The sequence below is a fragment of the Cuculus canorus genome, chromosome 4, assembly GCF_017976375.1.
Source record: "Cuculus canorus isolate bCucCan1 chromosome 4, bCucCan1.pri, whole genome shotgun sequence".
NCBI lineage: Eukaryota > Metazoa > Chordata > Aves > Cuculiformes > Cuculidae > Cuculus > Cuculus canorus.
In genome coordinates, this window is record NC_071404.1 from 56,683,834 (window position 1) to 56,710,933 (window position 27,100).

General features: G+C 39.8%; 1 protein-coding gene across 1 annotated transcript in view; it reads left to right on the plus strand.

The window, feature by feature from the left end:
• Positions 1 to 1,370: 1,370 nt before the first annotated feature.
• The window catches only part of ENPEP (glutamyl aminopeptidase), a 35,220-nt gene continuing 9,490 nt past the window's right edge, over positions 1,371 to 27,100 (plus strand). The window contains exons 1-10 of the mRNA XM_009565003.2: positions 1,371 to 2,245; positions 6,350 to 6,491; positions 8,959 to 9,090; positions 14,122 to 14,242; positions 16,384 to 16,538; positions 17,164 to 17,277; positions 18,934 to 19,068; positions 23,400 to 23,465; positions 24,931 to 24,996; positions 26,180 to 26,331. Coding sequence (XP_009563298.2) covers positions 1,632 to 2,245; positions 6,350 to 6,491; positions 8,959 to 9,090; positions 14,122 to 14,242; positions 16,384 to 16,538; positions 17,164 to 17,277; positions 18,934 to 19,068; positions 23,400 to 23,465; positions 24,931 to 24,996; positions 26,180 to 26,331 — 1,697 coding nt within the window. The 5' untranslated portion in view covers positions 1,371 to 1,631. The remainder of the gene's footprint in view (positions 2,246 to 6,349; positions 6,492 to 8,958; positions 9,091 to 14,121; positions 14,243 to 16,383; positions 16,539 to 17,163; positions 17,278 to 18,933; positions 19,069 to 23,399; positions 23,466 to 24,930; positions 24,997 to 26,179; positions 26,332 to 27,100) is intronic.

A 27,100-nucleotide genomic window follows, 5' to 3' on the forward strand; every position in this document is an offset into this window, starting at 1 on the left:
TGCATTGTTTTTTCACTTTTGAAAACTCTGAATAAGAGTCAACTGAATGCTCTGCAAAAAGTCATTTTCTCAATTTCTGTTGAAAAATATTGCCTTTAAAACAAGATACTATATAAATAGCAGTGTGCTGTAAGAATGACGATCAGGACTGTGTGGCTAAGTTGCCCGTGGTGGCTGGTAATATTTCAAAGGGAGCCTTATACAGACTAGATGTAGTCTGTTCTGGAAAAGCTTCTTCACTGATTCAGTGTATCTCACAGAGCATATGTTGACTGATTCTATGGATCCAGGTGAAACTGCATCCATATAAGAAAAAAAACAAACAAAACATAAAACTAGTTGTAACTAATATGAAAAGTGATGTTAATCTGTCTCCTAATAAACTAAAACAGCAGGCATGAAGCCAAACTGACCTTCCTGAGCAAAAATTTACTCAAGTGGGCTCCGTAGGTGGAGAAAAATGGTTAAGAGATCCAGGGACCGAGGTTTCTATTCCTCACTGTTTTCCTTTAGTTCAGCATTAAACAAGGTCAAGACTACTGCTGTACTCAGTTTCATACTGCATTAGCAACATCTTGCTTGCAGGCTTAGCAAAGCCTTACTTAGAATAAGTTCCCCCAAGGAGAATCAGGGTCTATTGAATTAGTGTGTTACAATGAAGCGCCACATGGCGATGACATGCAGTAAATGCTCAATTAGATCTTTAGTACATAAATCATATGACTACATATTTAGCAGTGTCCCTCACAGCAAGGGTTCACAGGCAGCACTGTAATTGCACTGACCAACAAGACAATGCTGCCTCAGGCTACCAGCTTGCATGCATAGTTATGAGCAATCTCCTGGAAAATTGGCCCTATGCAAGAGGGAGAGGAATTAGACGTTATAAATTTGAAGTCAGCAATCAAAATATATTGTTCCACTGTGAATTCTTCTGCCCATGACTGCCTCAAATTACTCAGCAAAGGTAAATGAGGCTAGAAAAGAGAGGAAACAGTTGAAAAGACCTTGAAAGATGTATGTGATTTTTGCTGGATTTTTGAGACTTTGGAGATGTCATTTCACAAACTATAGGGTGGAAGCTCAAGGAATTCTCTGCTAGCAAGAGGAAAAAGTGAAAAATCCCCAAACCTCAAAAACACAAAGAAGACACGGCAAGGGAAAATAAGAAAAGAAGTAGTGGCAAAGGTTGAGGTTTGCAGCATTTATGCCTCTATCTACAAACTCTTTCTGAAAGCTGCTGACAGAGCTTTGGCATCTGATCATCTCCTAACTGCTGATTAACATATCACTGTTTTATATTTAACTCAGGCCAGAGCAGAAGGGGCTGGGGGTGGGGCTGCACTGCTTATAAGGGGAGCACAGCAAGAACAATGTTCTTCTGTGTTAGTTCCCTCTGTCTCCCAGCCCAGCTGCACTCCTTTTGATCACTCACATTTCCACCAAATGTGTGTTGTCTTTAATTAATTGAGTGTCTCATGGAAAGCGAGGTGGGGGAGAGAGGCAGTGAACAGCTATAGCTACAGAAGTAAAATACGAGTTTGCTGAGTTTACTGAATGCAAGTGCTGAAGTGACTAATAAGCTTTTTTACAGTTAATGTTTTGCTGTGAGAACGGATCGGGGAGCAGAGATGGATGGCATGGATTTTGAGGATAAGAAGCCCAAGAGGTACTGCATGAAGGCAAAGCATGTGGCTATCATCTGTGGTGTTGTGGTCGTTGTAGGTCTTGCTGTGGGGCTTGGTGTTGGATTGACCAGACCTAAATCTCAGCAGCCTTCAGAGGAAACAGATCAGCCAACAAGTCCTCCGCCCCAAGTGGAAGTAGGTCCCTGTCCTCCTAAAGATGATAACACCGGAGACTGGAGACATTTCAGGCTACCAACTTATGTCAAGCCTGTCCACTATGATCTGGAAATGAAGCCTGAAATGGAAACAGACATTTACACTGGGACAGTCAATATCTCTATTGTTTTGGAACAATCTACCAGCTACCTGTGGCTCCACCTGCGAGAGACCAAGATTACAGAAATGCCGACACTCCGGAGATCCTCAGGACAGCAGATTGCTTTGAATGAATGTTTTGAGTACAACCTGCAAGAATACATAGTGATGAAGGCTGAAGCTGAGCTCTCTGTCGCTGATGAAAATGATCCCTACATACTTACCCTGAAGTTCCAAGGCTGGCTGAACGGTTCCCTGGTTGGGTTTTATAGGACCACCTACACAGAGAAAGGACAGATCAAGTAAAGCATTTTTTCTTCTATTTATTAAAATTTCTTATCTATTTCTACTTGCTCAGATTTATTCTATTCCTGTTTCAGCTTCTCAGTCTTTTCTCTCACCAACTAGCTGACATTTCTGGGCTGTTCTTAGTTTTCCCATTCCCCTAAGGAAGATGCTGTATTCAAATCCCTTTGGCTATTGAGAAGTGAATATGGGCTAGAGAGATAAGAAGTTTGTTGTTATTATTATTATTATGAAGAACTTTTTCAAACTATTGGTCCCAAGTTACCCTTAAGCTTTGTGAATAGTTCATTCAGAGAGCTGGAGGGGTCAAGGCCTGTTTTTATCTTTTTAGTACAATAAATATCATGCAACTCTCACCACTCTCTCCTGTCACTCCCGAAAGTGACAGTTTTGTTGTAAAATGTTCCTCTGATAGTTTTCTTGACATCATGTTTCCTTGGCATTGTAAGCCTGAGGAATATCCAAACCAAAGGAACTCATCTGTCTCTCCTGCAGCTGGTTTAAATTGTGGGTAGGAAAGTTCAAATGACTAAGGTTAACTTTGACTTGGTTTCTTTGTGCCTCAGCTCTTCTTTCTTGATAGTTATCAAAAGATTACAAAGGCTCTACCAGTTCAGTCAAACCATTCCACTTCCCAGGTTTGCACTATTTCGAGGTGGAAGCTTGAAAGAGCCATCGCTCGCTGCAATTGCTCAAAAGGCGTTTTTATATGGAGAGGATACTCATCTATTTTCCAATATTTACATTTCTAGAGTGACTCATTCCAACCTTTACGGCTAGAAGATAAACTTGGGTAGACTTTTCCAAGGCCCTGTACCAGGAACACAGAGGCAAACACTGGTATGTTTTCAAGGTGCTTGTTTGCCCTCCTGGGACAGTGGTGTCAAGAGTAAGAGTTGCATCAGCTGCATTCAGCCGATGACAGGCAATGCCAGGAGTAGCAGTAGTGACAGGCAGCAGAAGCAGCAAATCCAAGAGACAAAAATAAAAAGCAGACATTTATTTTTCATACCTAAACATAGTTGTCTGATCTGGGAAGAAGCCACATAGAGAATAGCTTGAACCACAGCCAGCTCTTTCCCTATTGTTTTCCTCCACATATCACCTCAGTATTGCTCTGACTTGGAAGACGTTTTGGTTTTATACATTGAGTATCCGACATTGCCACAGCATTTTTAAAGTGTAACCTTTTAGCATCTTTCCAAGTTGAAGTCTGCTACTTCATTTTTATTGGTGAAGGATGCCTAGATATGATATTAGCTGCTCCCTAGCTGTCTGTCTGGGAGGGCAAAGGTTTGCCAAAGTATTGCTATAACGCCTTTTGTTTACAAACTGGGCACAAGTCCAGGCTCTGCTGTCGATTAGATTTAAATCTCCCACCACATTTTGTGGAAAACCAGTAGGCATGTGCCGAACACGCCTGCAAGTCTGATATCCTTGATAGGCTTAGGGAAAAAACCACCTCATTTGGGAATCCTGTTCAGACAGATCACACAATCCCCATCAGGACAAAAGTGCTTTTGGAAATGCCCAGAAGCGGATGTTGAGATACCTTGGCAACACAACTATTTAAGTTGATATGTGCATTCCAATGGGGAGCAGGAAGCAGAAACTTTTGAGAATGGAAATTTTAGACAAAGACCTGCCCAGATCTTCCTATGGGTGCGTGAATCCATCTGCAAGCACTGGTCTTTTGGTAAAACTATTCCTCTCTCTGTGCATTTAATTTCCCCATTGATGAAAGGGGAATAACAGTCTTTCTTTACCTTGCATGATGCAGTGAGTGTAAACACATTACAGTTATGTTATTTTCGGATACTAGGGAAAGGAAACAACAGGAGTCCTTGCCTATTGTAGGGTTCTTTTAGTTTCTCTCAAGGAATGTGCTAAAATCCTCTTTTGTTTTCTCCTTAATATCACAGATAATACAAACATGTCACAGAAGCTGGTTTTGATTTTGTATTAATATTAGTGACAAGGTATGGCTTCTCTTTTATAGGAATTCTCTGTAATCTCCATGAAAGAAGGACACAAGGCTTATAAAAAAAGATACTCAGCTAGGTGAAACTCTAACTGGGAGACTTGCATTTAGGATTGTACTAATTAGGGAAAGGCAACATATTCTTCAGTGTACTGAAGTAGCACTCCTGGATTTCTTCCTCAAGGAGAAAATTTTCTCAGAAGAAGCAATGCATTTGCATTTGTGGAAAGACTAGGAGAAAAATGCTTTAATTAACTCAAGAGGAGAGGGCTTTGGACTAACCCTCTGTGCTTTGAGGGAAAGGAGGAAAAGGAAATTCATCATAGTTCTAGATGAAACACTGCTTTAATTTGGGAACAGCTGGATGCAGTCTCAGCCATATCTTCACTTCTTGTTATCATGATTTTTAAAACTGTCACCTCTAGTTCACATTTAGATGTCTGGAGAACAGCAGCAAGCAGAAGGGCAGAAGCCACCAAGCAGTGAAGAAAATCTTATCTAAAAAATACATTATACAGTTTGAAAGGATATTACAACATTTCATGTTATGCCACTTCTATGTATGCCATAGCCTGGAGTTCCTATCATCTACCCCATAGAAAAGGTAGTGCTAAGGTTTTGCATTGCTGATGTCTGTTTGCCTCCACAAGTATATGAAGATAGATGGATTATCACCTTATAAATCAACAGAGATATCACAATGTTATCACTCTGTAGGAACTAAATGTGTCAAAATATATAGCCATTTTTTTAAGCAATAGCTACGAAGTGTTGCTCTGAGGACTTGAAGTTAACTTAGTTGTGAAACAGGTTTCAAATCCTATAAAAAAAATATAAAGTGACATCAAACAATTTACCAAGAAAAGGAAACTCTATTGAGCTTGGACTTATGTTAAGGTTAATGTTCATTATACTTTCTGCCCATGAACTTTTGAGTTACTATTCCAATAAACATGAACAGTAAGAACTCAGACATATTACCTCCATCAAGCTTGTAAATGACCCTTGCTGCTACAAGTTCCTAATCACCGCTTTAGTATTTAAGCATCCCAGGCAAATGCCAAAGGCAACAGAAACATTGTAAAATTGATTGTCAAGTGAGCTTGTAGGATTGCTGCATATCCATAATTTACGATGTACACTTTTAATTACTCTTTAGAAAGAAAAACTACCTTAATATAGTTGGAGCAGCTGTAGAACTGCTGTCAGAAAATGCTCAACATTCCAGATTAATTGAAGAAGCATCTGTGATCCCTTTTGCCATCAATCATTGGAGAATATGCTCTTCCTCCGTATGGCTCATTAATGGAGGAGCCCGGTGTTACTGTGAGAAGCAACATGATATGAATGTTTCCAACATCCACCTTATTTTTTTATGTGACCTCTATTGTCTAGCTCCCTCAGTTGCTTTTGCATAACCGAGATGACTTTCTAACTCCCGCAACATAGCTAGCATAGCATCAGTTGTGTACTAGAATGTTTACCTGGATTTACCAAGCTTTCTTCAGCAGTTTCATTAACGGAGTAAGGGGAGCATAACAGCATAACAGCACCAGCAGAAAACTGTATGTAGTAACTGCAGGAAAAGAAACACATGAGTAGGATGATATTTTAGAGGTCTTTGTTCAATCCCAATGTGTCTTCTCAGGATATTCAAGACTCCAGTACCAAGATGTACTCTTGCGGGTAAGAAACACGTGAAGTGACCTAAGTAAACATCTGTTTACCAGAACCTTAGTTTCCTTTCAGATTATACCATCACAATTTATTTTAGGCACATAAAAATCAATGGAAAAGCTCAGCAGGAAAGTAAGCAAAATTTTTACCATTCATGAGGGATCATTTATATCTTACTGTCTGGCTCCTAAAAGTATTTGATGATAAGCAATTGGCTTTAGCTATTGCTCTGAAATCTACAGGATGTTGATGACAGACTTCGATGTATACGTGTTACACATGCCTACACGATGTCAGTTTGTGCATTTCTGCTGTCACCTACTTTTATGAAATATTTGTAGTTCACTTTAGTTTGTGAAATTGCTAAATAATTATGCTTAGAAATGCAGGTAAAATTTAAAAGATACAAAATGAAGCCTTGCCAATGTGTTTTTTGTTTAAGGAGCATTGCAGCTACTGATCATGAGCCAACAGATGCACGGAAATCATTTCCTTGCTTTGACGAGCCAAACAAAAAGGCAACTTACAATATATCTATCATCCATCAAGACACATACCAAGCACTTTCAAACATGCCGGTACAGGTATGTATTTCCCAACTGTATTGCCTATTTTGAATGTTTTTGTAAAGCTACTGGAAAGGTAGCATAAATCGTGAGGTTGTTGCATATTCAGACTCTACCACGCAGACACTCTAAAGCTAAAGGTTAATAAATATTGCATAAAACAGGACTGGTTGGATGGTTAGGGCTCCCCATGGTCAGTCAGCACTCAACATGGCAAAACAGAGACAAATCTAAAGCACAAAGGAAACATCTCTTCTGTCTTTATGTAGCTGGCCCTCTCTTTTCAGACACTAGATGAGCATCCCTTACTAACCATTAATAGGTAGGTAATGGTAGGTTCTTCAGTCAAACCAGGTGGATTCTGAGAAGAAATACTCTAGCAGACAGCTGCTTCCCTAATCAGCAGTCTAAAATAATCACTGAAACTTCTTAATATTCCAAAGCAAGAGTCTGCTGATCACACTCTAATGGCAAAGGATCTTGCTAGCAAGAAAGTCCAAGATTATTATTTTTAAGAACACAGGATCTGAAATCCATCTGTCAATTCACAGGCATGGACACTTGTCAGTCCACTATGACTGCAATTTCCTAATGAACTGTTTCTGTACATAGTGGGTCAAGTTCCAAGTTTTGCACAAAATTTGATGGCATCAATTATCTACCTCTGGGTTCTCTGGAAGAAGATTGAACAGCTTCCAGCCTAGAGTGTTTCTAATGAATAGTTTAACTGACTATGTACTGTGATGTGTAATTTCTAAGTAATATTATCTGAAGTGCCAAGTTAAAAAAAAAAAAAAAAACAAACAAAACAAAACAGTTTCCAGCCTCCAGGCTATTGACATTTGCAACTTCCCAATCAGTCCCCCACCCAGAAAATAAAGGCCTGCTTTACCGTGTACTCTTTTATTTTAAGAGTCTCCCAAACCTCAACTATCCCCTAGCAATGGCACTGAGACAACTGTTACCAAAGTGATACAGATGTACAGGTGGCTCCCAGACTGTTTGCAAATTTAAAGGTCTGACCTATTGTTATTAAAAATACTTCTATGATACCTGATAGAGCACAAGGCACTTTGATTTACTGGGTTATAGAATTTATTTTGTACATTTACACATAGGTGTTACCTCTAGTGTGGGCAAACAAAACTAAGCTTTCAAAGAGCTAACTACTGCTTGTTAATTAATTTGCTAAAATCCAAGTACAGGCAGGGAAAGGTAGGTTATACTGGGCTCCTACTTGGGCTTGATTAACAGGTAGTAGAACATGGTTTCTTTCATCTGGCATGGTCACAAGGTCAGTAGCCCTGATCTTAGTAGTGAAAAATCTTTGGGAAATAATTTCAATACACGGAAATGTAGTAGTTTGTAAATGCAAGGCACATTGTGTGTTACATATTCTGTAGCAGCTTTGGAGCTGTGTAGCTTTATAATCAACATGGCAAAATCAATTCGGCAAAATCAGAAACATGTATGCTTCATTTGTATTTTTCACTTCAGTGAATATTTTTTCACCTTTCTTTTCACTGAAGTTCTGACTTCATTGAAGGAACAAAAGATAACAAAATAGAGTGAAAATAGATTTAAATTATGGAAAAGCAGATTGCAAATATGTCTGTGAAAAGGCAGTTATGAATATATCTGTGAAAAGATATTTTTGAGAATGGAATCATACTACCTGTAACATTTAACAATTGTGCTTTATTAATGTTGTACTTATAACAAATATAATGAAGTATTGCATCTCTAGTAGAAGGTTAGTGTTTCTTATCTGCTGTTTTCTTTTGTCCTTTTTAAGTTAGTCATCTAGTCAGAAACAAGAAAATATCCGACAGGCAATAGCAGATAACAAATAGCAAAAATAAATATTTAGAGGATGAATCACATGCAACAGGCTGCAGGTTTGGTTCGGCAGAGAGTTAAGGACCTTTGGGAAAATCAGGAATTTTTTAATTCATTTATAAAATAAAAACTATGATCAACACTAAACCTATTGTACAGTTAATCAATCCACCAATTAGCAGTGCTAATTTGCATCTGTATTCAGGACAGATTCATTAGACTGGTCTTTGTTCTGAGCAGCATCTCTGCAGTCCCTGACTGTTACATGATGTATGTATTTAAGAGAGGAGAGAATCCATTCTCTTCTCTTACCTGTCCAAAGTGATGTTATTTTATGCAATTATTTCAAGAACAAAACACCCTAGCATACACTGGAAAACTCCTGTTGGCAAAATTCCTGTGCATGTGCATGATTTCAAATCCTTGACACAAAATTAGAACCAGGTAAACTTATTTAGAGAAGAAAAACCAAGTCCCTTTTAGTATCTTGCATTATTGCACAAAAAGAATTCTGTCTGTTCTCATGCCATTAGCAATGGGATGCCAGACGAGGTGAACCTGAAAAGGTGATTTATTTGTTGCAACCTTCTTCTGCATATGTTTGCAATTCCAAAAATCAAAGTAATTATTTTTTTCATTTCTGCAGCAAACTGTACAGCTGGGCAATGGGTGGAACCGGACAACATTTGAGAAGTCTGTTCCCATGAGCACTTACTTGGTATGCTTTGCAGTGCACCAGTTTCAGTGTGAGGAGAAAATGTCCGCTAGTGGAAAACCTGTAAGTCCTCTTGCAGCCTGCACATGGTTCAGATGACAAATATACTGTGATTTGCATTTTGATAAAACGAACCATCTCTTTTTATAATACAAACAGGAACACATTTCTCTTTTTCCTATAGCTTATTTTATGTAGCAGATTAGATTGGGTGTTCACAGTGGTCCCACTGACCTTTGACTACATACAGTGTTTTGCAGCCCTTTCTCATCTTCCATCTTGGTGGCATCCTGGTCAGTACGTTCCATATAGGCACAAAGGTCAGGAAAACAAACTGTTTCTCCTACCTCATAGAATCATAGAATCACAGAAGCAAAAAAACTCATCCTTATGTCTAGTCTAAATCTGCCCCTCTCCAGTTTATACCCATTGCTCTTAGTCCTATCACTACAAGCCTTTGTAAAAAGTCCCTCCCCAGCTTTCTTGTAGCCCCTTTCAGGTACTGGAAGGTCCCTATAAGGTCTCCTTGGAGCCTTCTCTTCTCCAGGCTGAACAATCCCAATTCTCTCAGCCTGTCTTCATATGGAAGGTGCTCCAGCCCTCTGATCACATTTGTAGCCCTCCTCTGGATTGGTTCAAACAGTTCCATAACCTTCTTATGCTGAGAATTCCAGAACTGGACACAGTACTGCAGATGGTGTCTCACAAAAGAGGAGCAGAGAGGCAGAATCACCTCTCCCAGCCTGCTGGCCACACTTCTTTGCAGATGACACTAAGCTGGGAGGAAGTGTCAATCTGCTGGAGGGTAGGGAGGCTCTGCAAAGGGATCTGAACAGGCTGGACTGCTGGGTCACCAGCAGGTCCAGGGAGGTTATTCTCCCTCTGTACTCAGCACTGGTGAGACCGCACCTCGAATATTGTGTTCAGTTCTGGACCCCTCACCACAAGGAGGATGTTGAGGCTCTGGAGCGTGTCCAGAGAAGAGCAACAAAGCTGGTGAGGGGGCTGGAGAACAAGTCTTATGAGGAGCGGCTGAGAGAGCTGGGGTTGTTTAGCCTGGAGAAGAGGAGGCTGAGGGGAGACCTTATTACTCTCTACAACTACCTGAAAGGAGGTTGTGGAGAGGAGGGAGCTGACCTCTTCTCCCAAGTGACAGGGGACAGGACAAGGGGGAATGGCCTGAAGCTCCATCAGGGGAGGTTCAGGTTGGATATCAGAAAAAAATTCTTCACAGTAAGAGTCATTGGGTACTGGAACAGCTGCCCAGGGAGGTGGTCGAGTCGCCTTCCCTGGAGGTGTTTAAGGAACGGATGGATGAAGTGCTGAGGGACATGGTTTAGGGAGTGTTAGGAATGGTTGGACTCGATGATCCAATGGGTCCTTTCCAACCTTGTGATTCTGTGATTCTGTGATTCTTTTGATGCAGCCAAGGATATGGTTGGCCCTCTGGTCTCAAGCCTAGAGACTGTGGGAATGTAGAGTTCAAGGTGTACAAGAGATTCACAGGCCATGGATACAAACACTTCACAGTTTTCTGTGGGTTAAAAAGAGTGAATCTACGCGCTTCATGTCTTCTTATTTACAGTCATGGAGACAAAGGAATACAATGCTAAGTGCCATTATGTATAGGCTCTAATATTCTTTGTTTACAGCAGTGGCTAAAGGCAAATGCCTAGTTTATGTTCCTTGTAAATAAGTATACTAGTGATTGTAACTGCCTAAACAGCTGGGTATTTTGTAGGTGCCTTCATGAAGTGAGAATGTTTGAACCTGAATGCATAAAATTAAAATTGTTCCTTCATTTATATGCATCAGGCAGTTCAATCCAGTTCTTGCTTAGATTTGAACCTCCTGAAGGTGCAGCTGATCAGGCATGAGATCACAAGACATTAAGATCAATCACAACCTGAAATCCTAAATACAAATTGCCCATCAACACAAATTCCTCATCTGGCTGAAACCTAGTCTGGTATGCTCAAACCACTGGTGATTACTTATTAGTTTACATCTTTTCTTCATCTGAGACAGAGGATGGTCCCAGGATTGTATGGTCTTGCTCCCTGCTCACTGGCTCAGTAATTTGCAAAACAGGAGTACATTTTAGGCCACTCAGCCTCATGATTTTGTTAACCAGATGCTCTTCAGCATGGCTGCTCCATTCACTATCAGGGATAGGACTTTGGTTATTTGGGCTCAACAGCTATGCTCTAGAGTTTAGTTATTTTAAGAATCAGAATTTGTGCAGCTTTTGTAGAACATAGTGAGGTAAGAAACAAAATAGTCTAGAAGCAAAAGTTAACGTTCTCTGCTCATACATACCATGCTCCAGAATATGACCCCAAGGACAATATCTGGGTTTTTTTCCTGAAGCAAAATAGTAAAATCCACAATGTACTTGACTGGTTGTAACTTTTTTAAATATAAAGGAGTGTTCACTGAAACATGGTAATTAAAGTGTGTGTGTGTACAAGTACCGGTATTAGTGTCAGTACAGAGGTTGCCTGAAGAAACAACTTCCAATTCAGGCCTTGATTATTACATATTTTTTAATGCTGTTCACTAAACAATTGTTTGAGGAACTGCTGCACTAGAAAACTTTGTTTTTAAGTGAGGTTAAAATCATAAACCATTCCTTCCATCTTAGTATGGACAGATTTTTACCAGTAAAAAGCATATGAATAAGATTGTTTTTAATTAAGTGAACCACATAAACTTCTTTACTAAAAATTGTCTTTTCCCTGGGCTATCTTTAGAGCTTTTACTCAGATATTTAGAAACTCCTTCTCCTAAACAAACAGCTCCTTTCCAAAAACTTTGAAGCCCAGCAGAGCAATAAGATATTTACATTCACCAGCTGCTGAGAAGAACATTCCACAATTTGCTGTATAAATTGCTAGCAATAAGTCCCTCATCCAATAGAATGTATCCCTCTGCTCCATATATTGCTTTCATAAACAACAAAAACAGCATTCAACTCGCATGACATAGTAAATATTTAAAAACTCTACCATTCACTCCGAAAACCACTGTCCTGACAAAGCCATTAACGGAATCGATGGTGGGAAATGATGCCTAAAGTCAGAAATTATACTCCTGAGCTGATTACCTGTCAGGTACCAAATGTCTGGTTTGGAGAATCACAAAGGAGATTATACAAATGAAACACAAAGTCAGTTCTAGTGCATGCTGAAGGTTTTGGAAACCATTAATATGGATCAGCTAGGGGAACGAAGGCTGCTAAATTGGGTAAAGAGCTTACTGAAGTGGAAATTGCAGACTGTAATTGCAAACTGACCCTGAGGGAAATCCTCTGGCTGGAATGGATTCCCGATTGAATTTCATGAGCTTTTTTGGTTTTGTTTTTTCATTCTAGCTTTATTTTTGACCACTTTCCAATCCTTCCCTCTCATTAAAAGAAGTGTAATTTCATGGTATTGAAATCAATGTGTTGTCAGGTTCCAAGAGGGCTCCTAAAGTGGGCCAGCTCCTTTGCTCAGTTTGGATCCTGAATTCCTGGCCGAAGGCAGGACTGAGGAGTAAACAAGCAACACCAATGCAACCAGAGGAATGCGGCCCATTCATAAGGGATGTAGAGCCTGCAAAATGAGATGGATCAGTCTTCTCAAAGCCAAACTTCATTCCATATGAAGATTTCTTACTTTCCATGTTGGAAGTTTTGCACCACTTTTTGCACTCAGGGAACAAAAAGGCACGCTCAGATGTGCAAGAGGATCACTCATCGCACACAGTACTACCAAGCATGACAGTTTTCCTAGACCTGCCACATGGGGAAAAATAGAGCTGATTTTTTTCTGGGATTTCCAGAGGCACGGCAGCCCAGCAAGCACCACAGCTGTGACTAGGTGGCTGTATGGTCTGAAGTCTTGGGCAAACAGTCATTCAACCTGCATGGGCCAGTACGTCCAGGAAGTGTTACACATCTGGTAAAGACATTATCTTCAAAAGGTTTGAGATTCTCATACCTACAAAGACAAGAGGAAATTATGATTATAGTAACCAGGAAAAGTAGGAAGAAATTGAAGAAAATAAGATGTAATTGGCTTTGGAGACATTTTAAGACAAATATGCTCCTGAAGATTGGTCTGATGGGGTCAGTTCAGATCAATGAACTTCTCAAAACTAGTGGGTTCCCTTTGGTTGCGTTTGCCCAGACTTTTTTCTTGAGAAAACCTGATATTATGAAAAGAAGGGCTGGTATGCACCAAGACCTTGCACCAAGCTTGGCCATTGTGAGTTTCTGGACATGGGTCTTGACAGTCTGACAATTTAAGCATGTGGAAAGAGTGCATAGATTATGCTAACCTGATCTTTCTTATGTAGGTCTGGTTAGTGATGTGAAATTTGCTGGCAACCTTGGCTGCAGTGACCATGAAATGGTGGAGTTTAGGATCCTGCATTAAGCAGGACAATAAGCAGGATTACAGCCTCAGACTTCACGAGAGCTAACTTTAGATCTGCTTGGAGGAATCCCATGGGTTTTCTCTAGAACGTGGGGAGGTCCAAGGGAGCTGGTCAATATTCAAGCATCTCTTCCTGCAAGTTCAAGATTGGAGCATACATAAGAGTAAGAAATCAACCAAAGAGGCAGGAGACCTGCATGGATGAGCCTCTGGAAGAGCTCAGATGGAAGAAGGAAATTTACAGGACTTCTTAGAAAAAGGACTGAGCACCTGGGAGACATATAGGAACCCTATCAGAGTATGTAGGGATGCAACGAGGAAGGGTTAAGGCCCACTTGGAATTAAATCTGGCAGGGGACAACAAGAAAGGCTTCTTCAAGTATGTCATTAGTAAAAGGAAGACTAGGGAAAATGTGGGCCCACAGCTGAATGGAGTGGGTGCCCTCGTGACGGAGGATAGAGAGAGAGTGGAGTTACTGAACACCTTCTTTGCTGCTAAGGCCAGCTCTCAGGAATCCCAGACCTTACAGGAAAGAGTAAAAGTCTAGAGAAAGGAAGACTGTACCTTGATGAAGAAATATCTGATGAGAGATCATTTAGGAAAACTGGACACCCAGAAATCCATGCCAACTTCTAATTTCTTTTAACTGCTCTGTCTCTCTGTATTTTACAGCTGAGAGTTTATGCCCAGCCACAGCAATTAAAAACGGCAGAATATGCAGCAAACATAACAAAATTCATATTCGACTTCTTTGAAGAGTACTTTGATATGAACTATTCTCTTCCAAAACTAGGTGATTATTAATACTTATATTTTTCATTTTATCAATTCACTGTCACGGTTACTTTTCTTCTACAGGACTCTGTGCATTGGTGGAAAACAGAGCATTAAAGCATTTTGGTTTTAACAGCTGCTATTATGTCAGGATGTTTTAAAATTGTATTCATACAGTTTAAGATGTTCTTAAATGTCATGATGGGAGGGTTGATCTCAGTAATAGTCTAGTTACTAGTTCTCACAGTTCAGTTTGCTGCAGTGAAGTCATGTTCATTTTAAAGTGTCTTGTAGAAAAACAGGGGAAGTATTTGTGTCATCAGCAAAGGAACATCATGAGCTAAAATAAAGCCAGAAGAAGTTTGAGAAAAACATGCACCATTTCCATAGGAATTTCAGAACACAAGTCAGTAATGAGATAAGTGAAGATGTAAGCTGCCAGAGAGTGTATGTCATGCTAATTATTAATCTTAGTGCAAAGTGAATGTGTATCCACTTCCTAGAAAGATGAATGTGGTCCAGCGCATTATTTGTAGTTTCTACTGATGAGCTAAATAAAGACCCAGATCTGAACAACAGTGGATACATTATCAGATTTCATCTGTGGTTACAAAACAAGCAAAAACACAGTTGTGCAGTTGGGCATCCATTAGCTTGGGCTATCTGGACTCTGTATCTGATTTGTGCAGTTTGAACTAGTGAAGCTGGGAATGTAATCAGTGTTTCAGAAATGGCCTCTTCTAAGACCTCCAAAGAAGTCAGTTTCATGAACTCAAAAGTAAAATGTAAAAATATTAGCTACAAACAAGTTAAGGCAATGCAATGGTGAAAAAAACCACCAACATTTTGAACACAATTTACCATGCTGTGCAAACCTTTTATTTGCTATTCATACATGTACCTATCAGGCCAACCTGAGGCTTTAACAACAGATTTTTACCTCCTCCTTTCAGAACATCACCTGAGTTTACCATGTAAATCTGATTGTGTTTCAATGGCAACTGAATCGGGGAAACCAATATAGTACGTTGTTATTTTGTACACTGATCTCCAGTGATAAATGGAACTATACGCTTTACACCTATGCTTTACATTCAAACTTTTGTTTATGTAAAAGCCTGATGATTTTGTCGCAACAGTGTACAGTTAGGAGCCTGTCTGTGCTACAGGGTGGACTGATAACAGCAGGTCAGCAGTACCAGAGGCTGGGCCCTCATAGATTTTCCATTGTTTTTCTCAGAATGTCTATTTGTTGGATCACAAATCTTGACTTCCCATGTTGTTCCTTCAGTATTAGAAGTCATTTAGACCAAAGCTCATAAATAATTTTTCTAATTAACGATTTATTTAAGTCTTATATTTCTCATTGATTTATGGCTTCTGATATTGTCATTCTTCTTGTGATCCTCATTTGGACTAACAGTGAAGCCCATGCCAGACTATCAGCTTTGATTCTTTAATTGAGTTGTTTAAATTAAAATAAGTAATGCTGATCTTCTGTTAGAGTGGAGAGAAGGTTGTTTGTTCTATCCAGTTTTAAATCCATCTGTACTTTCCCACTAACCCACGCAAAAAGGCTGAGGTCATTATTTCTATAAGAAAATGCCATTACAATTGAGTCCTCAATTCTCATTTAAACCTGTATTGATTACTGACCATAAATGAGTGACCCCACAAATTGCCAGGAGTAGAAGCAGATGTTGTTCACTGCATGGGGGATTTACTTCAGTTAACACATCAATAAATATTTTTAATACAACAGCGTGACAAATAATGACATGCCTCATTATGCTACAGATAGTTTCAGGAGGTTTACTGCCTACGGCACATCCCCTGACAATACTATTAATTTCTGGAGCCAAAATTAGGTAATGCATGATACGCACACTCCCAGGAGGTGGCATAGCATCACCTTTTAGGACAGATCCTCAGCTAGTTCAACTGATCCTAGCTCTACTGATCTCAGCAGAATCAGGGCACTTGCTATCAGCTGCCATAGGCCAGCCTCCTGCTTCTTAGGTTATAGGCTGCAGTCCACTGCAGTAAGCCAGACCCACAAATGGCAAGCAAAACAACAGGCTGTGAATACACAGAAAGAGGACGAGCAAAGTGGCTTAAAGCATAAAGTAGTAATCATGTTCTCTTTTTTTTTCAATGTAGATAAAATAGCTATTCCAGATTTTGGGACAGGTGCTATGGAGAACTGGGGGCTGATCACATACAGAGAAACAAACCTGCTCTATGATCCCAATGAGTCAGCCACTTCCAACAAACAGAGAGTAGCTGCTGTGGTGGCCCATGAGCTTGTTCATCAGGTACGTTTTAGGACATGATTCATTTTTACAGTGCTTCAAATGTATAATAACAAAATTCTAATCCTGAAAATACTGTCGTTAACTCCATCTTGGGATTTTCTAGGTGTGCTTACAATTTGATTGCAAAATATTGCTTTAAAAATGTTCCCTGATAGTGCTTAAAAGTCCCATAATGACTTACTTTAAATTTTTCTCAAGTAGTTAGATGCTTAGGTCCAGACTGTGAGCCAACTTATGAAAATGTGACTAAAATGTCTTAAAAGAACTAATTTACATGTGCAGATGTGTCTTTGGGGCAAGCAAATAGGGACAGCTATACACTGTGAAAGCTGTCTGAAAACATATCCTTACAAGTGCAAATCGTCAGAGAGTGAGACTAAAAATATTTTCAGTGGCACGTGAGTCATCAGCAATCTCCCCAGTAATATGTAATTTTATAATAAAAGTGATGTTTTATCAAAAACTGAGGCCTGAATTCCTATTTAAACCATGGAATTATGATAATTTTTGCTTGGAAAAAAAGAGGAAATATGAACAAATGAATGCACTATGTAGAAATGTTAGAAACTGAAATGTATGTTTACCATTTAGCTAACCCTATATCTTTCAATGTTTATAATTGTAGTGGTTCGGAAATATTGTGACCATGGACTGGTGGGATGACTTGTGGTTAAACGAAGGTTTTGCCAGTTATTTTGAGTTCCTGGGAGTAGATGCTGTAGAACCAAATTGGCAAATGGTAATTATTTCTTTCTTACTGAGGATTGGCAGGGCTGGGAAGAGTGTTTGGGAAGGGAGTAAAAATTAGACAAGGATGATGAAGACAAAGTATATTTATGAAAAACTATTGTAGTGCTGTGCCACATAAAGAAAAAGTTGGTATAAGCTTTTCCATCTATGTATGTTATGATCTGAAAACAGTCAAAGTAAACTTTGTGATGTTTTAGCCTGCAGAGAAGAGTAATTGTTTTTTACAAGTGAGTCAAGTGTTTGGTTATTAATATGCCAAATAATACTTAGGTGGATTCTGGACAGGGCCTTAGCGATTTTGCAGTGTTGTTTAAAGGTCTAACCCTGAAAGATGGAGATTCCCTTTTATTTATTTAATTGGGCTGTAATGTCTTGTCACAGCACTTGTCTTAGGATTGTTATCCAACCTGGTGAGAGTTGGGAACCTGAGCCTCTCTCCACAGCTCGGGCTGTTTGTCAAGGAGAATATCAGGCTCCTCCATTCAGCTGCTGCCAGCATCTTAAGTAGTGTTTTAAATGTTCCAGCTCAGATAATCTCTACTCTGAAACAATGTAAAAATAGGTAGTGACAGTGGATAGCCCATAAGTGTGCCGCAAAACCATCTCCAGTCACTTCAGGGGGGTTGTAGACAAAGAGGGTAGCCTTAAATATGCATTATACTGAGAAGAATGGTAGCAGTGTGTGAATAAAGGGAGGTTTCCTGCTCTGTCCTTCTTCCCCATCCAAAAAGATGTGCATAGCCTGTGTGTTTCCCCCAGACATCCAGGAATAATGAGTTTCTGGCTAGTAAAAAATACATATATCAGTGGAAGGAAGCAGGATAGGTTTTGCACAGGTTGACCCAGATTTCAAAATCTATTAGCTCCTGAGCCTAGCAACATTAGAAGCAGGCAGTGCCTACTTAGGGCTTCCCCTGCCTCCCTCACTGTTCCCCATAAATATATCTTCTCATCCATGTTAAGTTAGGCTGAGAACAAAATCATTCCTGGATCACTTCTTTTACACTTTGAAATAGGAAAACTGTTGTGCTACCTACATAAGCAAAATTTTTGTTTAATTGTATCTAGTGACCATGTTTACCTAAGATCTAGAGCCATTTCAGTATTATCATCCTAGTGAGTATTAGAAGAGGAAAACTGAATAGAAATTTAGTCTTTTTTTGGACACTATTGATTAGGAAGTAAGGGAATTTGGACTGCAGATCAAATTTTAACAAAAAAAAATAAAAATTATAATCTTTTTTAAAGTTACAAACATTGGAATTGGGAACCTTGCCTATTTCTTCCCTCCTTCCCTTCCTCCCCAGCTCCACTTTTGCAAGAGAAGCCCATAATGCTTTGCAGATATTGTCAGACTACTGAAATTGGCAATACAGGTTCCTTTTTTGCCTACTGAGGAGTTTTTAGTGTTACGATGCACATGGGAAAACACGATTTGCAAAAGGTCATATATCTTAGTTAAAGGAAAAACATATCCCTCTCAGAGGTGAAGTAAGAGTTTGGAAGTCCTTTTGTATAGGAAGAGAAATCTCATTCCATTTCCAACTGCCTTCCCCTAGAGAAGATGCAGTTCAAGCTATTTATTTTGTGAAGTTAGATACATAGTCCTGCCTTTGTTTGTATTCTAACAACTTCTCTTTCTCAGCTTGAACAGGTTTTAATTGATGATGTTCTTCCTGTAATGAAGGATGATTCTTTGTTGTCTTCCCATGCAATTGTGGTCAATGTGTCATCTCCAGCTGAAATCACCTCTGTGTTCGATGGGATATCCTACAGTAAGGTAGGATATACTTCTCTCATGACTTTGGATGTAAAGAAAGTGGAGGACTGGGAGAGGAGGTAAAAGTCAGGGGAGCTCAAAATCATAACTCCTAAGCTACTTGTCTGTGTGAATCTTTATTCTGGGACATTACCAACTGTTGTCAGTGATGATTCAGTCAAAGTGACTGGGAGAGGAGCAGTGCAGCCAGAGTTCCAGCCAGCCATGATGTGCCATGCAAACCTGTTCACAGAATGCAGAAGAGAAGGGAAATCATAGTGCCAGCAGATTCTGCCACTAGATTTGTCAGTTTTGAAATAATCCTAAACTACCTCCTATGCACTACCTTCTCCCATCACCTCATGCTGATGCAGCTCATTTATATCAAGCCTCATAATCTAATTCAAGGGTAGATCATACAAGGGCAGATGTTCAGGTGTCCTTTCTCTTACTTCACACCTTCAGGGCAGTATAACTTCCATTTTTAGGAAGCAAGGTAGGGAACAGAGCAGTGAAAACAGGAAAGTTAACTTTTTTTCTCATGTTGTCCACAGTATCCCAGCCACCCAAGAAGCCATAGCAAAGATTGGCTACCTTCAGCCTCTACTGGCATTGTCCCTAAATTGGGTGATAAGTTAGCTCCACATTTCACTCAGAGTTGTGGAGCTCAGGACTGACCTGCAGTACAGTAGTCTGTAGCCTAGGAGGTGGTAAAGGACACCCCATTAGGTATTTGACAAGATTTTTGGTCATCTTTAGGCTGTCCTTCTCAGTCACTGCGGGGAACCTGTGCTATAAATTCTTTCTCAGGGGTCAGCTGGAATTGACTGGAAGAATCCCTTAAGTCTTGGGCCAACCATGTTGCTTCTGACCCTGCTACACCACATTGGCACTGACAGCTTCTTGTATGACTCTGTCATTGTTTCGTATCTGATGCCATAGCAAGTCTCAACTGAACATACAAAATCCACCATTACTAAGTCCAACTTGTTGCTTTCCCTCCAAGCTCCCATTATTAGCTAAACATAAAGTATGTATTGCATTGCCTTTAGCTTTAGCTGTGCTGGAGTCTGTAGCCGTAGATATTACTTTTATTAGCTAGACTTGATCCATTCTTTTCCATAAAGTTTTCTGGTTTCAATTGTAAAATCCTCTATCCAGCAATACCAGTATTTATGGCATCATAAATGCCTCTCAGTCAATTCACAAACTGTGTGAAAACCTGTATTGTGTAGCACTATTCTTAAATCAAACTAACTAAAGTCGGGAAACAGAGAGAACTAAATCAAATAGCCTGGACAAAAATGTATTTTAGTGGTAAGCTGATGAGAAAGAGACACATTTTTGGTTGATCTGAAAAAACAGTGGAGGAAAAAATCCTAGCTGTTACTAATCTCTCTGTGCCTAGATAATTGCTAGACGAACAAATTTTTTCTAATCGAAAATACTTGAGGACTTATGCACTGTTTGGGATATAATTTGCTTTGGAATATAATTTGGCTTGAAGGAGAAAGCCATCATGCAGATTTAGCTCAAATTACTGTTGGTATTTTTGTATAAATATGTGACAAAATTAACTTGGGGGAGTTGGCTTTATTTCGGCTTCTCTTTAGTGCTTCTTATAAATAAAACCTTCTCACTATATTATTAATCATTAAACAAATAAAGCATAATTTGGAATGCTGTTAGTTTTACCAGTGCAATTACAGGGTTTATACAACCCTAAAACTCTAATGAATTGCCTAAGGGTCTGTGGAGTAATTGTGCTGTATTTTGTAAGGGAACCTCTAACAGCAGGGCATTATGTGCCTAGGAAATGTGTGCTGGAGTAAAGCTGATGACTACACAATTAATGTGTATAATGTTTTTAATCTGCTTTTAAAAATAAATTGTATTTCAACTATTTTTCAGTTTAATCTTCTCTCTCAGTGTGAAAGATTGTATAAAGTCATGGGGTTTTTTGTCTTTGAAGTACAAACATTGATTACCTTTTCAAAAAACAGATACTTAAAATTAAGTTCTGCTGCAAAATTGCTCTTGGATCCCCATGTATTCGGAACCTCCCAGCTAAAGAAGCTTAGGATTAAATATTCCACATTTCTGCCACATACACTCTTGTCTTATACTTGGCAATTCCTACAACTCTCTAGGAGAAGTTATGTGGGTGTTGATAAAAATACTTCATCATATTCTCATCAGACAAGATCGGCTATTCAAATCAAGGTTACTCTCTTAAACCTCCCCAAATAGTTAAGGAAATTTATGAAAACACTGGTGATTTTGTTAGCATGAGTTTTTCCTCAAACACACACTACCATGGGTGATAGAGGAAGGACAGGAATAAAGGGAAGAGACTGAAAAGCAGCACTAGAAGATGCAATTTAAAGCAAAAGAAACCTTCACTGCCCTCAAAGTGTGTATACAAGTGTGTGTTTCCACTCTGACCTTTAATATAAATGGAAAAGCTGATACCAGATAAGAATCATAGAATCATAGAATGGTTTAGGTTGGAAGGGACAATAAAGATCATCAAGTTCCAACCCTCTGCCATGGGCAGGGACATCCAAATAAACCAGGCTTCACAAAGCCCCATCCAACCTGGCCTTGAACACCTTCAGGAATGGGGCATCCACAGCTTTCCTGGGAAACCTGTGCCAGTGTCCCACCACCTTCATCACGAAGAATTTCTTCTTTGTGTCTAGTCTAAATCTTCCCCTCTCCAATTTAAATCCATGCCCCCTCTCCCTATTACTCCATGCCCTTGTAAAAAATCTCTCCCCAGCTTTCTTGCAGGCCCCCTTCAGGTAAGGAAGGTCGCTATAAGGTCTCCTCGGAGCCTTCTATAGGCTGAACAACCCCAACTCTCTCAGCCTGTCCTTGTGTAGGAGGTGCTCCAGCCCTCTGATCACCTTTGTAGCCCTCCTCTGGACCTGTTCCAACAGTTCCATATCTTTCTTATATTGAGGATTCCAGAAATGGACACCATACTTCAGGTGGGATCTCACAAGAGTAGAATAGAGGGGCAGAATCACCTCCCTTTATCTGCTAGCTAAGCTTCTTTCGATGCAGCCAAGGATATGGTTGGCCTTCTGGGCTGCGAGCACATATTGCTGGCTCATGTCAAGCTTTTCCTCAATGAGCACCCCTAAGTGCTTCTCCGCAGGGCTGCTCTCAGTCACATCATCCCCCATCCTGTATTGAAACCACAGAAGTGGCTGACAAAACTGAGGAACTGAGACACTGTAGTGCACACACGTAGCTTCATGATCACCATTAATCGTAAGCAGCCTTATGATTACCACTAATGGATATTTGTTCTAAATTTCAGTTAATAATTTTTGAACATAATTCATGGCAAATATATTGAACTACTTTATCAGAAAAGAATCATCTGCTGGCCCCCTTGACTCTGCACCAATAGTCTGGTGAGCAGTCTGAGGCATATCTCTTGCAACAGTCCCTCCACTGCGACTTGTGCAGCCAAGTTATTCTCAGACACATAAATAGAGGAGACAGGATTTACAGAGAATTCAGATAGCATTCTGACTTTATGGGACAACTGGATTTTTAAATCATTTATAGCATTAGGATTTTAGCTGCCCTTCGATTTAGTTCAGAAAATGAAAACATGCTAATCCTAAAATAATATTCTGTGCTTCAGATTGTGTTTGCATTGTTTTTGTTTTTCATCAATTTGTGACCACATTGTTCTTTGTTCCATTGTGATTCTCCTACTTCTTTCTCCTGTCTTCTCTTTGTTTCTTTCTTCTTTCAAGGACCTAACTGTTGTTTTTTTTCTGTGACACCCAAGTAAGTAACTTCTCTGATACCAATTCTACCCTTTTTCAGAGGCCAAAGATCTTACACTAGTCCTCAGCAAAGCTCACTCAATATGTAAACCCCTAGACGTGAAGTATTTTAGGAGTTCTCTACTGGGCATTCAGCCAAAGTCACTTCATCTATGAGGCTTGTGCTGCCAGACGGGGCTAGTTCCCCAGCTGCCCTCACCTCAGTCCTGTTCAACGTGAAACAGGGTGCCTTGCTCACAAACAGGTGGAGTGACAGGACAGTAACCCCCAGCAACAGGGCTTGGACGTCCTTCCAGTGGCATAGCTGAACTTAGAAGTGGGCATTTGATCACAGCTGAAGACCAGGTCTCATATCCAGAATTAAGCTCAGGCAGGCAGGCATGCCACGCCGCAAAGGAATCAGTAAAAACACTTCCATAGTCAGATGGATGGTTTCTATTTTTACTTTATAAATTATTCATTCACGTATTATTTTTTAGGTGAACAGAAATCCAGTGTTTGAGCAGCATGGAATGACTTTCTCCCCTTTCCCTTTGTCCTCAGGGTGCATCGATCCTCAGAATGCTCCAAGACTGGCTTACACCAGAACTCTTCCGGAAAGGCTGTCAGGTAAGTATGGCACCAAAACATGCCAGAAACGCAGCACATCCTCAAGTGATAGTAGTAAGGCCATTATTCAAAAAATGAATATCAGAGATTCCAGCATCAGTAGCAAAAGTATATAATGAATTTCAGTACTAAGTGGACAAAGTCAAGGGGAAGAAGTCTCATGCTCCTACAGAAGCAGGAAAGTGAACTGCATTAAGGTTTGATAGCCTGCCAGTGAGGATTTAAATTCATGGCAGCTTTTAGAGGAGAAACCTCCTTCACCCACTGCTTTCTTCTTGCCAACTAGGATCCTCTCGTTCAGCTATAAAGCATGTCTGCAGCTTCACAGAGCCACAATCCTCCAGCCCACCAAAGCCCACTATGTAAGGACACTCTTACAGGTGTAAACATATCCGTGCCCTGATGCAGGGGCACCAGCCCTAGAGAGCTGAGGTAGGCTTTAGGGAGTAGAAAAGGGAGATATTGCACAGTTCACAGTCCTTTCTCATGGAGAAAAAAAATGTGATATTACAAAATTACAGAAAGTTAAAAATGTGAGAATGGAGCCCTCCTAGAAAGAGAAAGGTTATCTGCCCTTTCCTTTGAACTGACATCTGTTGTCTCTGAAGAGTTACAGCACAGGTTTACCACATTTGTCCTTACCTACCTCCATCCAGGAGAGCACATTTATGGACCCCTACAAGACAATTGCATTTTCTTTTGTTTTTCCTTTGATATATTCAATTGGATAATTGCACAAGATGAAAAAATACAGCCACCTTGTCCTGAAGAGACCACCACTTCCCCTCTATTCAGAGCCTTCAAGAACGGTAAAGTAGGTAGCTGTGGCTAACTGTGAAACAAACAGCACCACCTACTGACTAAACATCACTAGGATCCAGATTAACAGAGCAGGAAAGCACTTGTTAAGCAGCCAGGTAAGACATAGCTTAGGAATAGTGTTTAGGAGCTGCAAACACTTAGCTGAAAACCAATATTCCTTTCAATAGTAATTTTGATCACAACTCACTGCTGACTAGACTTTCCTACCTCCACTCTGACTCCACAGCTAATGAAATATCCTAAAACATCCTCCTCCTTCTGAACAACCTCTTACATCATCAGAAATTTGCAACAGGTTATGCTGATGTCCACGCAAACAAAACGCAGAGAACTCTTCAAGTATCAAATTATTTCATACTAACAAGTCACACTGGAAAATGCTGATTTTTAGTATCAGAGGATGCATTGGAAAGCAAAGGAACGTCAACAGCTGAATTTTGATCTATTTAACCTCCCACTCAGAGTACTACCACCCATAGATAAATGCTCTGTACAAGTGATCTGTACTCTCTGTACTCTTTTGTATTTCTGTACAACTGAATATGTGTATTGTTTTAATAGAAAAGAAAGAAGAAAAAAAAAAAAAAACAAACTACCAGAGAAAGACCAGGTAGTATTTTCATGGTCTTCTACCTCTCTTTAGACTTATCTGAAGAAATACCATTTCCAGAATGCCAAGACAGAACAATTTTGGGAAGCTCTCGAAGAGGTATGTTTTGCAGCAACCAAAACCTTTGCTAATAAATTTTTCATATCTCACCCACTCCTTTCAGTTTCCCAAGCTTTTTCTATTCTGTAGCTTTTCTGTCAATGAGGGATCACAAGTTAGGCAGCCTCCCAGTATATTCCAACACATCTAATTTCTAGCAAATATGTATTATTTCCTCTTTTTTTTTTTTTTTTTTTGGCACAAGATTGTGGGAGTGGAATAAGAAACAAGAAAGTAGGCCTTGCTAACAAACAATCTGCTACTGAAACATTCCCCTCACAACTCAAACTCATTTCATAGGTGAAAATACCCCTCATCCATCACACATGCACCCCATACTCTACCTTCATTCTAACCAGGCTGAACTCTTTGAAAGCTCTCAAGAGTAGTTTTGGTGCTTATCTCCATTTCTCACTTCTGAGTCCCAGTTGGGTCATTCTCTGTGCCATCATTGTCTGATCTTTCCTTTTCGTTAAGGGTAGGCTGTTTTCATTCCATCTACTTCATTACCCGCAAAAGCCCACTTGCATACTACCACATTCTTCCTCTGATAATCTTTCCTTCTACCACTGCTGACACTCACACAGCCTAAGGCATGCTTTTGTGTCTCCTTTCAAGTTTCCATCTTCTCCTTGGTCCCAGACTTCTTCCTGCTCACTCTCTCTGGTGTTCTGCATTTTCACATAAACCTACCAGCTGCAGTCTCTAGGACAGAAGTTCACAGTCTACATAAAGGATCAAATTTTGCGTTAGTGCAGCTGCTGGTGGTTCGTACTGGCTCCTCCTTCACACTCAAAATAGGGTATGCTGCAAGGAGGCTTCTGGCTTTGAAAAGTCTCTTTATATCTTTTCTGTCCAGTTTGGTTATTTCCTCAATAAAAATTGTGATAGATTAGAGCATGGAAGAGGCTTCAAAAGTTTCTCAGTGTTCCTTTTGCATGTTACCGGACAGTCTCCTGGCCACATACTTCTCATTTTCTCTGTCCACGTTTAAGTTTCCAGCTCATTCCTTCTTTTAATGACAGGCACCATAAAAGGATTTAATGGATTATTTTTTTTTACTGAATCTGCTCTTTCCTCTGCCTCTTTATGCTTTTTTTCCTCTCAATATCAGAGATATTTGGGTTTTTCCTGTTTGGACTGAATTTACATTTTCACTGCAACCTTCTCCCATTGCTCATAGGCAAGTAATAAACCTGTGAAGGAAGTCATGGATACATGGACTAGACAGATGGGCTACCCTGTTTTGGTGATGGGAAGTAACTCAGTATTCACACAGAAACGTTTTCTCTTGGATCCCAATGCAAATGCTTCTTATCCTCCTTCTGATCTTGGGTGAGTTCCAGTGGTAAATGTCTATCCAAAACATGTAGAAATATCATACAAATACTCTCTCCAATTCACTTACAAATAGGCAGTGTTACACCCATTCTTGATAAACTTACTCTCAGCATTTGTTTTTAAAAAGAAACCAACAGGAAGTTAAGATACAAATATTGCAAATTTAGGACAGCGTCAGCCCTTTGTCTCAGGGTTTGTTTCTCAAACACAGACGAGTAAAATTGGACAGCATCATTCAGATCTTATTCCTATGCATCTTTTGAACCACCACAAATTATAGTCTGCCAGACTAAGGAAAATCGACTCAAAATTATCTCTGTCCAGAAATCAGATACCATGATCCAGGTATTTCATACTACGACAGTTTATTCCTTTTCCTACGTGGTATAGGATCTATCATACATCACAGCCATTTACACATATAATACAGTCTTCTCTACATGTAGCTAGTCATGTATAAATATTTATCCTGATAAAGTGCTATTTTTTTCCTGTTTATCTCAGGATGGTATTGTTTAATTTTTGCTGTCTAGAAGCCAGTTATCTAGTCAAAGCTAGCCATCTTGGGCTCTTATGCAGACAGACAGCTGCAGAAATTAAACCACTCTATTCAAGGCAGATGGGATACTGTAGAGGTACATATTTGTTAATTAACAGATGATTAACCTGAGGGGAGATGAACACTACCTGCCAGTTGGGGGACAGAAAAATGACTTGGCTGCATGTTGGTGTTAACCAGCTGAGTAACTGTCCCAAGCTGGTA